This window comes from Sinohyriopsis cumingii, chromosome 11 (genome assembly GCF_028554795.1).
Source record: "Sinohyriopsis cumingii isolate HCF-2022 chromosome 11, ASM2855479v2, whole genome shotgun sequence".
Taxonomy (NCBI): domain Eukaryota; kingdom Metazoa; phylum Mollusca; class Bivalvia; order Unionida; family Unionidae; genus Sinohyriopsis; species Sinohyriopsis cumingii.
In genome coordinates, this window is record NC_142971.1 from 82,975,375 (window position 1) to 82,990,372 (window position 14,998).

Sequence of the window (14,998 nt, forward strand, 5' to 3'; positions counted from 1 at the left end):
AAGAGGTACTGGTGTAGTACAAACTGTCATTAAAGGAAGTACAGAAAGAGGTACTGGTGTAGTACAAACTGTCATTAAAGGAAGTACAGAAAGAGGTACTGGTGTAGTACAAACTGTCATGAAAGGAAGTACAGAAAGAGGTACTGGTGTAGTACAAACTGTCATTAAAGGAAGTACATAAAGATGTACTGGTGTAGTACAAACTGTCATTAAATGAAGTACAGAAAGAGGTACTGGTGTAGTACAAACTGTCATTAAAGGAAGTACAGAAAGAGGTACTGGTGTAGTACAAACTGTCATTAAAGGAAGTACATAAAGATGTACTGGTGTAGTACAAACTGTCATTAAAGGAAGTACAGAAAGAGATGCTGGTGTAGTACAAAGTGTCATTAAAGGAAGTACAGAAAAAGGTACTAGTGTAGTACAAACTGTCATTAAAGGAAGTACAGAAAGAGGTACTGGTGTAGTACAAACTGTCATTAAATGAAGTACAGAAAGATACTGGTGTAGTACAAACTGTCATTAAAGGAAGTGCATAAAGAGCTACTGGTGTAGTACAAACTGTCATTAAAGGAAGTACAGAAAGAGATACTGGTGTAGTACAAACTGTCATTAAAGGAAGTGTATAAAGAGCTACTGGTGTAGTACAAACTGTCATTAAAGGAAGTACAGAAAGAGATACTGGTGTGGTACAAAGTGTCATTAAAGGAAGTGCATAAAGAGCTACTGGTGTAGTACAAACTGTCATTAAAGGAAGTACAGAAAGAGATACTGGTGTAGTACAAACTGTCATTAAAGGAAGTGTATAAAGAGCTACTGGTGTAGTACAAACTGTCATTAAAGGAAGTACAGAAAGAGATAATGGTGTAGTACAAACTGTCATTAAAGGAAGTACAGAAAGAGGTACTGGTGTAGTACAAACTGTCATTAAAGGAAGTACAGAAAGAGGTACTGGTGTAATACAAACTGTCATTAGAGGAATTCAGATGAGGTACTGGTGTAATACAAACTGTCATTAAAGGAATTCAGAAAGAGGTACTAGTGTAGTACAAAGTGTCATTAAAGGAAGTACAGAAAGAGGTACTGGTGTAGTACAAACTGTCATTAGAGGAATTCAGATGAGGTACTGGTGTAGTACAAACTGTCATTAAAGGAAGTACAGAAAGAGGTACTAGTGTAGTACAAACTGTCATAAAAGGAAGTACAGAAAGAGGTACTGGTGTAGTACAAAAACTGTCATTAGAGGAAGTCAGATGAGATACTAGTGTAGTACAAACTGTCATTAAAGGAAGTACAGAAAGAGGTACTAGTGTAGTAAAAACTGTCAATAAAGTACAGAAAGAGGTACTGGTGTAGTACAAATTGTCATTAAAGGAAGTACAGAAAGAGGTACTGGTGTAGTACAAACTGTCATTAGAGGAAGTCAGATGAGGTACTGGTGTAGTACAGACTGTCATTAAAGGAAGTACAGAAAGAGGCACTGGTGTAGTACAAACTGTCATTAGAGGAAGTCAGATGAGGTACTGGTGTAATACAAACTGTCAATAAAGGATGTACAGAAAGAGGTACTGGTGTAGTACACAATGTCATTAAAGGAAGTACAGAAAGAGGTACTGGTGTAGTACAAATTGTCATTAAAGGAAGTCATATAAGGTACTGGTGTAGTACAAACTGTCATTAAACGAAGTACAGAAAGAGGTACTGGTGTAGTACAAACTGTCATTAGAGGAAGTCAGATGAGGTACTGGTGTAGTACAAACTGTCATTAAAGGAAGTACAGAAAGAGGTACTAGTGTAGTAAAAACGGTCAATAAAGTACAGAAAGAGGTACTGGTGTAGTACAAATTGTCATTAAAGGAAGTACAGAAAGAGGTACTGGTGTAGTACAAACTGTCATTAGAGGAAGTCAGAAGAGGTACTGATGTAGTACAGACTGTCATTAAAGGAAGTACAGAAAGAGGCACTGGTGTAGTACAAACTGACATTAGAGGAAGTCAGATGAGGTACTGGTGTAGTACAAACTGTCATTAGAGGAAGTCAGATGAGGTACTGGTGTAGTACAGACTGTCATTAAAGGAAGTACAGAAAGAGGCACTGGTGTAGTACAAACTGACATTAGAGGAAGTCAGATGAGGTACTGGTGTAGTACAAACTGTCATTAGAGGAAGTCAGATGAGGTACTGGTGTAGTACAGACTGTCATTAAAGGAAGTACAGAAAGAGGCACTGGTGTAGTACAAACTGTTATTAGAGGAAATCAGATGAGGTACTGGTGTAGTACAAACTGTCATTAAAGGAAGTACAGAAAGAGGTACTAGTGTAGTAAAAACTGTCAATAAAGTACAGAAAGAGGTACTGGTGTAGTACAAATTGTCATTAAAGGAAGTACAGAAAGAGGTACTGGTGTAGTACAAACTGTCATTAGAGGAAGTCAGAAGAGGTACTGATGTAGTACAGACTGTCATTAAAGGAAGTACAGAAAGAGGCACTGGTGTAGTACAAACTGTCATTAAAGGATGTACAGAAAGAGGTACTGGTGTAGTACACAATGTCATTAAAGGAAGTACAGAAAGAGGTACTGGTGTAGCACAAACTGTCATTAAAGAAAGTACAGAAAGAGGTACTGGTGTAGTACACAATGTCATTAAAGGAAGTGCATAAAGAGCTACTGGTGGAGTACAAACTGTCATTGAAGAAAGTACAGAAAGAGGTACTGGTGTAGTACACAATGTCATTAAAGGAAGTACAGAAAGAGGTACTGGTGTAGCACAAACTGTCATTAAAGAAAGTACATAAAGATGTACTGGTGTAGTACAAACTGTCATTAAAGGAAGTACAGAAAGAGGTACTGGTGTAGTACACAATGTCATTAAAGGAAGTACAGAAAGAGGTACTGGTGTAGTACACAATGTCATTAAAGGAAGTACAGAAAGAGGTACTGGTGTAGTACACAACGTCATTAAAGGAAGTACAGAAAGAGGTACTGGTGTAGTACAAACTGTCATTAAAGAAAGTCAGATGAGGTACTGGTGTAGTACAAACTGTCATTAAAGAAAGTCAGATGAGGTAATAATGGTGTAGAAATAAGTGATTAAAACAATGGTGATGGATGAACAAGTATACAGATAACTTTGGTTCTAGGCAGCAAAATGGAAGGTACAGATGTACATAAGTCACATAAAGTTGGATTGCAAAGAAAGCACAGCTTCAGAAAGGTACATGTGTGGAGGTAACTGTCAGTGAGGGAAGTACAGTTGAAGGTACAGCTGTAGAGATAAGTGTTCAAGGACGGAGGGAAATTTAAATCTAAATCTGATTCATTTACCGGTGTCACGTATGCAAGGGTATCTCCAGTCTCAAAGACCTTGATTTCTTTCAGAATTTCACAGTATGATGCATGCTCCTTCAGGATTTCCTTGTAGGTTACTTCATAATTCACTAGGCCTCGCTGAAGCACATTCTTGTCAGCTGGCTTGACCTAGTAATGAAAAAGCAAATTCTTGTTAGCCATCTTGACCTAGTAATGAATATATTCCCCAATCACATTAAGGTAAGAGAATAGGTAACAGGAGGACAAGATGCTGAGCATACAACCTCTACCTCAGGCATCCTTCTGGGCGATAAGTGGTTGGATTCCCTATATGATGGATAACCCATTCTCCTAATACCAAAAGCAACACACCCTGGGATCCCTTGATCTAGGACTCTTATATGGATGAGAAGATGAATGTGAAATCTTCTCATCTACATAATTATTTTTACTGGCAAATAAAGCGAAGCAAACAGGCTGTGTTGATTAATCTAGTTGTGTCTGGTGGTCATCTGTGCTGCCGCCACTGGCCCTACAAGATCCAACGTTTGTCTCTGCAGCATTAAATCTCTAAGGTAAACACTTGAGAAGATGGATCAAATGTTTTGTTTGAAAGCAAGGCTTGCATAAATGGCTCTAATCACGTGGGCTGCAATCTTTGTGAAGTGACTCTGATCTTGAGAGCTCTCAGAGTAGGCCAAGCATGAAACCCACTTCAGTCATGAAGCAAGGACTTGAGAGGTGATGTCTTGTTTTCTGGCCTTGACTGGGAGGAAGATACATTTGTGCATGATACGACTTGTCTGTGTGTCCCAAGTATGCATGAGAGTGCAGACAGGATCCTTCATGGCTGCCGCTCTTGATTTGTCTATGGAAGAGAGAAGATGAATGACGATGCATTGGTTACCTACGGACTACAACCAATTCTTGGCAACTAAGCCTGGTTGAGTAAAGAAGATATTTCAGGTTGACTGAAAAGGGCAAGTAGCTCACTGACCCTGCTAAAGCTATCAGGATGCATGTCTTGTATGATAAGAACTTTAGCAAAGCATGAGTGAAAGGTTCAAACTTGCTTGAGTTGATCCAAGTTAGAACCCAAGACAAATTCCATTTGGAAATAATGTTATGGACTTTGGTCACTGGAAATCAAATTATCCAACAGATCTGAGAGATCTTTATCATGCCCAATGTCACATCTGCATTGATGTCAGGAGGACTACTAAATGATCCAAACCAAAGTGAAGATAGTTCAGGACGACTGAAAGGGCATGTAGCTCACTGATCCTGCATGTGAAAGCTAAAGCTATCAGGAAGCATGTCTTGTATGATATGAACTTTAATGAAGCATGGGTGAGAAGTTCAAATTTGCTTGAGTTGAGCCAAGTTGAATTCCATTTTGGAAACAATGTAATGAACTTTGGTCACTAGAGATTGAAATTGTCTAACAGCTCTGAAAGATCTTTATCATGCCCATTGTCACATCTGCCATGATGCATTGATGTCAGAATGTGTCTAAGATCATAGATCCCAGTGACTTGCATGGCTGCTGTTCTCAACCTGGCTATGGAAGAGAATGAAGTGAGCAGGGAAGGTTTCTGACTAACGAAAAAGCCCGATGGTATCATGAGATGAGAACCACCAAATCCTCCTCTGAAGGAAATTCAGGTGAATATAAAGGGGATGCAGCCCTCTTCCCCTACATAAAGGGGATGCAGTCCTCTTACTCTACATAAAGGGGATGCAGTCCTCTTACCCTACATAAAGGGGATGCAGTCCTCTTACCCTACATAATGGGGATGCAGCCCTCTTACTCTACATAAAGGGGATGCAGCCCTCTTACTCTACATAAAGGGGATGCAGCCCTCTTACTCTACATAAAGGGGATGCAGTCCTCTTACCCTACATAAAGGGGATGCAGTCCTCTTACCCTACATAAAGGGGATGCAGCCCTCTTACTCTACATAAAGGGGATGCAGCCCTCTTACTCTACATAAAGGGGATGCAGCCCTCTTACTCTACATAAAGGGGATGCAGCCCTCTTACTCTACATAAAGGGGATGCAGCCCTCTTACTCTACATAAAGGGGATGCAGCCCTCTTACTCTACATAAAGGGGATGCAGCCCTCTTACTCTACATAAAAGGGATGCAGTCCTCTTACCCTACATAAAGGGGATGCAGTCCTCTTACCCTACATAAAGGGGATGCAGCCCTCTTACTCTACATAAAGGGGATGCAGCCCTCTTACCCTACATAAAGGGGATGCAGCCCTCTTACTCTACATAAAGGGGATGCAGCCCTCTTACCCTGCATGTAGAAGCTAAAACTACCAGTAAATATGATAGTGACTTTGTAGGCTAGAAGTTCAATGGGGTCTGACTATCAAGGCTGTTCTGGTAAATGCAGCGCGTGTAGAAGAGGGCGACTGATTCAGCTTGGCCAGAATCTTTCTGGTTGTATTATATTTAGGAAAAGTAGGATGGTAATACAGGGCTTGTCCATGCAAAGAGGAGCTATCAGAATAATCTTGCCATTCTGAGCACTTTAGCACCATATGAGGGGCAGCAGAGGCCCACAACCCCTCCAAAATGGCTGACATTGCATCCCATGACCCAAGCTCTTGTGTCTGGAACTGGGAAGAGGAAGGTGGGTAGCTTATTATGCCACCTCATTGAAAAGAGGTTGATCAATCATTGGATGCCCTTGAAGTGTTGGAGGGGCTATTCAGTGTGAAGGACATGACAACCTCTGGATTCTCAGCCAAGACACTGATGCAGCCAGATGGTACCCCCAGTTTGAGGACCAGAAAAAGACCATTACCTACCCAGATGCAATCTTTACAGAAATGAAAGGCATTGATGACAACCTTGATTTCTAAGATCAGGGATCGTCCTGGGCTTCGCCAATGTCGCAAATTGCGATTTTTTTTCCTTATTGGCGACAAAAATATCCCATCTGGCGATTTTTTGGGCGACATACTTTTTGGTTATTTAATTTGTACATACAATCATGGATTTGGACTGGATAAATTAAAAGGCAGAATGAAAGGAAACCAAAAACTTGACTAAGCAATGCATTGGAATCAATCTGTTACACAAATGATCCTTTGTTCTTATTGACAACACCATCTTTACAGTGCATTGTTACATCATAATCTGCTTATGCTGACATCTGGGCTGAGTACTGTATGCTGTGATACAGTCAATCATGCTACCGCACTTAACCTACAACTGACCGACTTCTGAAGACGCGAATAGAACAGATACAATTAATTGTACGGCTAATCCTTCTGTTTTTTTATACATATACTAATACAATAGTTTTGCTGAACCTTCATAGAAAACTGATAACCTTTGAAGTACCGACTACTGTGTATAAATACAAAGCAAATGGAAAAAATCTCAATCACAATTACATCTGTCGCCAGTGCAGCATTTTACTTATTGATCTTTTCCTTTTGCCATCAGTCCCGTGTTACGGCTGACGAGACTTAAAACTCTGCAACAAGAAATAGCAAAAAAAAAAACAGTTTTGCATAATTAATAATAATTATTTATTTCTCAAAATACAGGAGTGAAAGAATCCCTAAACTGGGTGTGAATTTATTATGCTTATATATATATATACGGTCCAATATTGCCAGGTGTTGACTCGTGTAAGTTTCATTCGTGGGAATGGAGATCATATTTTTCTTGTCAAGAAAATTTATACAGCATTCAGTGATCATTCTTGGGATTTAAGAAGCGATTCGCTACAAGCTTTGTGAAGCTAACCATAAAAGGTGGGGGGGGGGCTGCTGAGAGACTACTGGTGTCACCTGTCAGCACTGAGGACTGTGAACATGGACTCAGTAAGATGAACCTCATAAAAACTGACATCAGAAATAAGCTCTGCATCTCATCTCTCGAGAATTTAATGAGAATCAGCATGTACAGTTGTGAAAAATTAGACTTTGAAACTGCATTCAACAAGTGGGCAGCCCTAAAATCGTGACAGATCTTCATGTAACACTTTGTAACATTTGTTAATGCTTGTTGTAATTAAAGTATTAACTAATCCATCTTTTGTAATTTTCATTGCCTGTTACATTAATAGACTAAATTAACACTTAGAAAAATGTACACTACCTTTTTTGGCTACACTTTTTGAAAATTGGCGACAAAATATTGAGGTTGGCGATTTTTTTGGCAACAGCTTTTTAAAAGCCAGGACCATCCCTGTAAGATGTTGACATGTAGAGTCCATTCTACAGGTGTTGCTAACGATAAAGGTCAGCAACAGGTGGGCACTCCCACCATGTGCACTGACAGCAGTACTTTATATTATTCTGCCTGGGGTTCTACATCAGGATTCCAATGGTCAGCCAACCTGGATTGCCCCACTAACATGGGAATGACTAAATTCTGGGTGTGATCATGACTGCTGGATTAAGTGGACATTAAACAGGATACCAATGTGCTGGCAAGGTCCACATAAAGAGTCAGCCAAGCAGGATCAAGCCCACTGCCTTACAATAAACTGAGGAGTTGCAAGAACTCTCCTGATGAAATCCAAGTCTTGCTGAAAATGAACGTGATGAGTTCAATGATTCCTGTAATGCAACCACAAGTGGGCATGCCTGATTCCGGCTGGTTATGGAGTCCAAACCCAGATGGACGAAATTCTGGGATGGATGGAGGACTGACTTTCCCAGTTAGTGAAAAGGCTGAGATGATCTACAAGAGAAAGATCATTCCTTGGAGTAGAGTAGAACTTGCCATGTGTTTCTATAGAATGCCCAGTTATGCTGCCATCAATGTAGATGATGTTGCCCAGAACAGGGAGATGACACAATCAATAGTCTGAAAGCCCAGGGCTGATTTTGTGGCCAAAGGGAAGAACAGTGAATTGATAACAGCGCGGCAGTAAGTGGAACATAGACCGATAGGGATATGAAAGTATACATGTCAGATCCAAGCTGATGGCACACTTGCACCATCTGACTGAGGCAGAATGACCTTGCCATCCCCATCTTGAATAGGGTGAGGAGACTCTAGTCAATGATGGGCCTCCACCTGCTGTTTGCATTTTGAAAAGCAACAGTCGTGAATAAAATGCTGGGGAATGTGACCCATAGCACCTTTTATGAGTGACTATAATCTCTGTAATTGAAAGGGCTCCATCTCCCGATCTGACCATCTGACAGTGTATTTCTGTCAAGGGTTGAGGGGATTTTTGAAGAACAAAACCTGAAGCCCTCTGACAGACCTGGATCAGCCCCACCCCCTTCTGAGGGAATAGTGAGGTCCAGTGAACTAAAAATCAGTTTCATACTGCCACTGTACTATTGCATCATAGGGATTGATGTGGGTGCACGTGACTAAGGACACCCCCTGTCTTGAGGCCACTGAAAATTCCTTCACACATAGGAATTGAGTGGTTCCAAATGCCAATGTGAGTGGAGCAGACAGAAGGGTTGCAGTACCTGAGCTGCCTGCCTCCAATTTCCCTCTAGTCTTCCTCCAGAACAACAGGGACCTGAACAGGGTATGATAAGGTAAGAGTGACGTGGCTTGCCCACATGCGACATGTCATATTGAGAAAAGACTGGCAAGACCCGTCAAAGAGTTAGCCAATGGGAGGTAATGGACAAGAGTTACTACCCTTTGTCTATCTAAAAGTAGACAGGATAAGATGTTTTTCATCTTTCATAGGGCTGGATTCGCGATGTAGTTGAAAAATATTCCTAATGTAATGTGATTGGAGAACATATTCGATGGAAAATCCCAAATTATCAAAGGTTAATAAACATTTGCATAACTATTCAGGAAGACACTTAAAAGTCTTTATAAACTACTATTTAAGAAACTTTTTTCATTTGCTTTCAACCATTAGCTGAATAGTTTGAGTTAATTAACCCAGATTCATGAAGGAATTAATACAAGTATTAGACAATGAAAACACGTATAAGTGGACTTTACTATGAAATAATTACAACCGGAATCATATAGGTATGGCCTTATCAAGGGATATATATATATTAGGAGCTAGAAAATGACAATTCCTTTTTATTAATATTGGGTACTTCGCAAAATTGATAAGCTGCTATTGTCTATTGTTTGTTGCATCAATTTGATGGGAAAGGCATGAATTGAACCCATTTTGATGGGCAAGGCTTGAATTAGACCCATTTTGATGGGCAAGGCATGAATTAGACCCATTTTGATGGGTAAGGCATGAATTAGACCCATTTTGATGGGCAAGGCTTGAATTAGACCCATTTTGATGGGCAAGGAATGAATTAGACCCATTTTGATGAGCAAGGAATGAATTAGACCCATTTTGATGGGCAAGGCATGAATTAGACCCATTTTGGGCAAGGCATGAATCAGACCCATTTTGATGGACAAGGAATGAATTAGACCCATTTTGATGAGCAAGGAATGAATTAGACCCATTTTGATGGGCAAGGCTTGAATTAGACCCATTTTGATGGGCAAGGAATGAATTAGACCCATTTTGATGGGCAAGGAATGAATTAGACCCATTTTGATGGGCAAGGAATGAATTAGACCCATTTTGATGAGCAAGGAATGAATTAGACCCATTTTGATGAGCAAGGAATGAATTAGACCCATTTTGATGGGCAAGGCTTGAATTAGACCCATTTTGATGGGCAAGACTTGAATTAGACCCATTTTGATGGGCAAGAAATGAATTAGACCCATTTTGATGGGCAAGGCTTGAATTAGACCCATTCTGATGGGCAAGGCATGAATTAGACCCATTTTGATGGGCAAGGAATGAATTAGACCCATTTTGATGAGCAAGGAATGAATTAGACCCATTTTGATGAGCAAGGAATGAATTAGACCCATTTTGATGGGCAAGGCTTGAATTAGACCCATTTTGATGAGCAAGGAATGAATTAGACCCATTTTGATGGGCAAGGAATGAATTAGACCCATTTTGATGGGCAAAGAATGAATTAGATCCATTTTGATGGGCAAGGCTTGAATTAGACCCATTTTGACGGAGAAGGCATGAATTAGACCCATTTTTTCCTTCATTGTTGTCAGTTTATTGCAGTGTAAAAACTGGTTGTGCTGATATCAAAGTCAGTATCATTTGTTGCACTGTTCTCCAGTTTACTCCACTGTAAAGAAATACTGATGCTGACAGTGGAGTCAGTACTGTTTCCTTTGTAGCTTCACTTAGAAGAAAACTAGACTCGTTATCACAGATTAGTACGTTTTATACAAACCCAGATCAGCCTAGGTCAACTTAGCACCCCTTTCCTCCACATGATGTAGCAAATAATGTGTTAACAATGCCATTAAGATGAACAAAAATAACAAAACAAATACTCTGTCATGGTCCTCCAGTTTACACTGTAATAACTACCTACACTGACATCTTATACATTATAAGTATAAATTATTCTAATCAGCAAATCTGTAAAACTGACAAAATAAAAAAATATTAAAATATGGATATTTTACCATAATGGAGATGATAACCTTTTTAAAGAAAAAACAGGATTTAGCACAGATCTTCAAAAATGTAATTATTTCATGCTATATATGCTAGAATACATAGAACAGAGATTCCAGTTTGAAATTTCTTCTTGGCATGCAAGAAAAGGGACATGTAAATAGAAAGAATTTTTGGCATTAATTTGATGCCTTCAAACACAATGTATTCATTTATGCAGCTTCTTTGTACAACTAAAGAAACCAAACCTTACAAACTGTCACAACCAGTAAATTTAATGAAGATCAGAATTATCTTTCAGGAGATATGACTGCTAGTAACTTGTCTGGGAGGTCATGGAGGTAGGTTCAATGGGCAATTTCATGGTGGTAGATTCCATGGGTGAGGTCATGGAGGTAGATTCCATGGGTGAAGTCATGGAGGTAGGTTCAATGGGCAATTTCATGGTGGTACATTCCATGGGTGAGATCATGGAGGTAGATTCCATGGGTGAGGTCATGGAGGTAAAGTCCATGGGTGAGGTCATGGAAGTATATTCCATGGGTGAGGTCATGGAGGTACATTCTGTGGGCAATATCATGGTGGTAGATTCCATCAATGAGGTTGTTGTTGTTGTTGTGGGGTTTAATGCCATTTTTCAGCACACAATAGGCTATGCATGGCGGCCAGTATTAATGGTGGAGGAAGAACCCGGCAAAACCCCGGGAAGAACCACCGACCCACGAGAAGCTACTGGCATGCTTTCTCACATATCCACATTTGCCGAATCCGGATTCGAACCCACGCAGACAGAGGTGAGATGATAGTGATCCGTAACAGAGAACGCTTTAGACCACTCGGCCACTCGGGGCCCCCCATCAATGAGGTAATGGAGGAAGATTATATGTAAGGTCTATTACCTTTAGTAGAAATAGTATTACCTTCTCCTCCTTATCCTTCTTTTTAGACTTGCCCTTGTCACTTTTTGACAGGGTGGCTGTTGTGAATTTCGTCACAATGGCTATCAGAAGCAGACATCTATACAGGTGGTTAATCTGCATGACTTACTTGTAAGAGGAACTGGTTATCTGAAAAAGGAACTGCTACATCATCTAGTGTCACACTGTTCTTATCTTATGCATGATTACATTTGTATCATATCGCACACTACACTTGTCACATACTGTGCTACTTTTCTATCATGTTACATCATGTGGTGTCACACTGTAGTTGTCACATGCAAAGCTATCTTTCTGTCATGTTACATCATATAGTGTCACACAATAATTATCACATACTATGCTACTTTTCTATCATTTGATATGTAGTGTCACACATTGTACTTGTCACATACAGAGCTACATTTATATCAGTTTATGTCATGTAATGTCACACACACTGTACCTATCACATGCAGTGTTATCTCTTAATCACATGTCATGTAGTGTCACACACTGTACTTGTCACATACAGAGCTACATTTATATCAGTTTATGTCATGTAATGTCACACACACTGTACCGATCACATGCAATGTTATCTCATAATTACATGACATCATGTAGTATTCTTCAGCACTACGAATCATGTTATCTATGAGAAACATTTAGAAGTGATCTGTGTTTTAACTGAGACCACTGTATACTGAGGTATTTTCTGACTGGGCTGTATATTTCCAACTAGGATGAGTCATAAATGATATTTTCCTACGAGGTTGAGTCATAATGAGAGATATTTTCCAACCTGGCCGTGTCATAGCCAAAATGTATTTTCCAGCCGGTGTTATGACCAGAGGCAATTCTAAGTTTTGACGTTTCCAACTAGGTTGTGTATTACTCTGGTTGGTTGTTTCATAACCAGATACAGTTTACAGAAAACACTTTGTCATAAACTGAGCTATCTGCTGGCTTATGAAAACGAAGTCCATGGTTATATTTCATAAAAATGTGAGAGTCAAGCATATATAAAACCATTGCTTAAAAAAGCTTTTAAAAGCAAGAGTTCAGGACCAGAAATAGGAAGTCATAGAAGCAGGAACTCTATCTATAAAGAGACTGCAAAATAATACATAAAGGCTGGCAATAAAAGCACTAAACAAAAACTGTGATGATTAATTTGTTGGAGATGCAACTGGGCACCATTTTAAATTTATCACTAATACTTATGAGGAATCTCCAAATGATTATTGTTGTTGAGGGGTTTAACGTCATTTTTCAGCACACGATAGGCTGTACATGGCGATCAGTATTAATGGTGGAGGAAGAACCTGTTAAATCCCTGAAAAGAACCACCGACCCTCGAGAAGCTACTGGCACGCTTTCTCACATACCCACATTGGCCAAATCCAAGACTCAAACCTACGCAGACAGAGGTGAGATGGCAGTGATCCGTAATGGAAAGCGCTTTAGACCACTCTGCCACTCAGGGCCCCATCTCCAAATGAATCATCACCAATTTGGAAAATTTAAGTTCAGATAATCTGTTTACATTTTACATCAATGTGCTGCAGTTTCTCTGGATAAATACTCTTAATCTGATTAATTTAAATTTTCATCTCCTTTCTTACCTCTGTGAAAGGATTTTTCTTTCCCATTTTACATCTCTGGGACCACCCCCAGTCACATTCATTATCAAATACGATTAATGTATAATTCATCCTTTTTTTTCTCTCCATTTTCTGTTATTCCTACAGATAAGTCAATACCATTCACATGGTTTAATGTTTTGAAGAAATATCAAACCAATTCCACTTTATCACTCCATGGACTTGGGATATTTCTCTTGGTCAGAACTGCACTTTGAGTGCCAGTACATGGTTTTACTGAAACTTTTTCTCCTGTCTCCCTGAAATTATTACCCCTGTACGCCATAGTGTATGCTTTTGTCAGGGAAAAATAATAACAAAAATGAACTTGCATCTTCTTTTCATGCACATAAATCAATGAACTATTTTGGCATTAGCAGTAGGTACATTGCCAGGTGATAAAAAATAGGTGATGGTATTTATATTTAGTTTCAAACAACATATTTGGCAGTAAAAGCAAAGTCTATGGTAATCAGCAGAATTGCTATGTTGGGTCTTTGATGACTGCTTGTGCAATGGATTTACAATGATAAAGCAATGCCTTTACAGTTTGAAATTATAATTTATTGTGATACTGAATAATTCATAAAAGGAAATAAACATATGCAGATAAACAATTTTGTCATCTAATCATTTAAATAATTTGGAAAATAAATTTAACTCATTAAAAAGGGACATGTAATTAGCTATGTCCACTCAAGGGTGGGATAACTATGTAAATAGCTATGCTCAAGCAAGGGTGGGATAACTTGGTAATTAACTATGCTCAAGCAAGGGGGATAACTTGGTAATTAACTATCCTCAAGCAAGGGTGGGATAACTTGGTAATTAACTATTCTCAAGCAAGGGTGGGATAACTTGGTAATTAGCTATGCTTAAGCAAGGGTGGGATAACTATGTACTAATTAGCTATGCTCAAGCAAGGGTGGGATAACTATGTAATTAGCTATGTTCAAGCAAGGGTGTGATAACTATGTAATAGGCTATGTTCAAGCAAGTGTGTTATGACTGTGAGCAGTTTTTTGGAATTAACATTAGATTAGAGATCAAAACAAGTCTTTCTTAGCACCATACCCTGTGCTCATATAATAACATCTTGCATGGATTTATTGGCATTTTTATAAAGTGAAAACCCCGAATCTTGCATATTGGGCCTTATTATAATTTTATTGCGCATTTTAGGGTGAGCCATGGCATGACAAAATATATATATTGCATCTGAGCCTCTTGCTAAATGCATGCTCAGCACAAACATATTTAAAATGAGCAAAAATTTTACCCTTTTTAAAAGATATTTTGTTAATTCTAATTGGTGCACCTTGCCTAAAAATGAGTCTTGATTTAAGCGAGTCAGGAAAGTAATCCAAACCAAAAGATGCATGGCCAACATGGCAGCAGTAGTACATGTAGTTAGTGATGTCAATCCAAAGGCTAGAAAATGTTACAGTGCAAAACATAGGTCAATATTTGGACTAAAATCAGTACACAATATAACAAACTCAGGACTTTTCAATTGCCAGATGTCATTTTTATAGGCTGGCAATAATATACAGGAACAAACCAGATGTTGATATCTATTAAACTGTTGACCATGCGGCCAGAATAGGTCTGATGGCTATGGGTAATATAAACATGGAATATCCCCTTCGTATTCT

The 14,998-nt window shown here is 39.2% G+C and overlaps 1 protein-coding gene across 2 annotated transcripts in view; it reads right to left on the reverse strand.

Moving 5' to 3' along the window:
- The window catches only part of LOC149788864 (chitinase domain-containing protein 1-like), a 55,634-nt gene that overhangs the window by 36,778 nt on the left and 3,858 nt on the right, over window positions 1-14,998 (reverse strand). For both annotated transcript variants that reach the window (XR_016424270.1, XM_089974979.1), the window contains exons 2-3: window positions 11,701-11,847; window positions 3,325-3,477 (exon numbers count right to left, since the gene is read on the reverse strand). Coding sequence is in view for 1 of the 2 variants with exons in the window: in XM_089974979.1 (XP_089831105.1) it covers window positions 3,325-3,477; window positions 11,701-11,820 (273 nt within the window). In the remaining variant the exon portion in view is untranslated. The remainder of the gene's footprint in view (window positions 1-3,324; window positions 3,478-11,700; window positions 11,848-14,998) is intronic.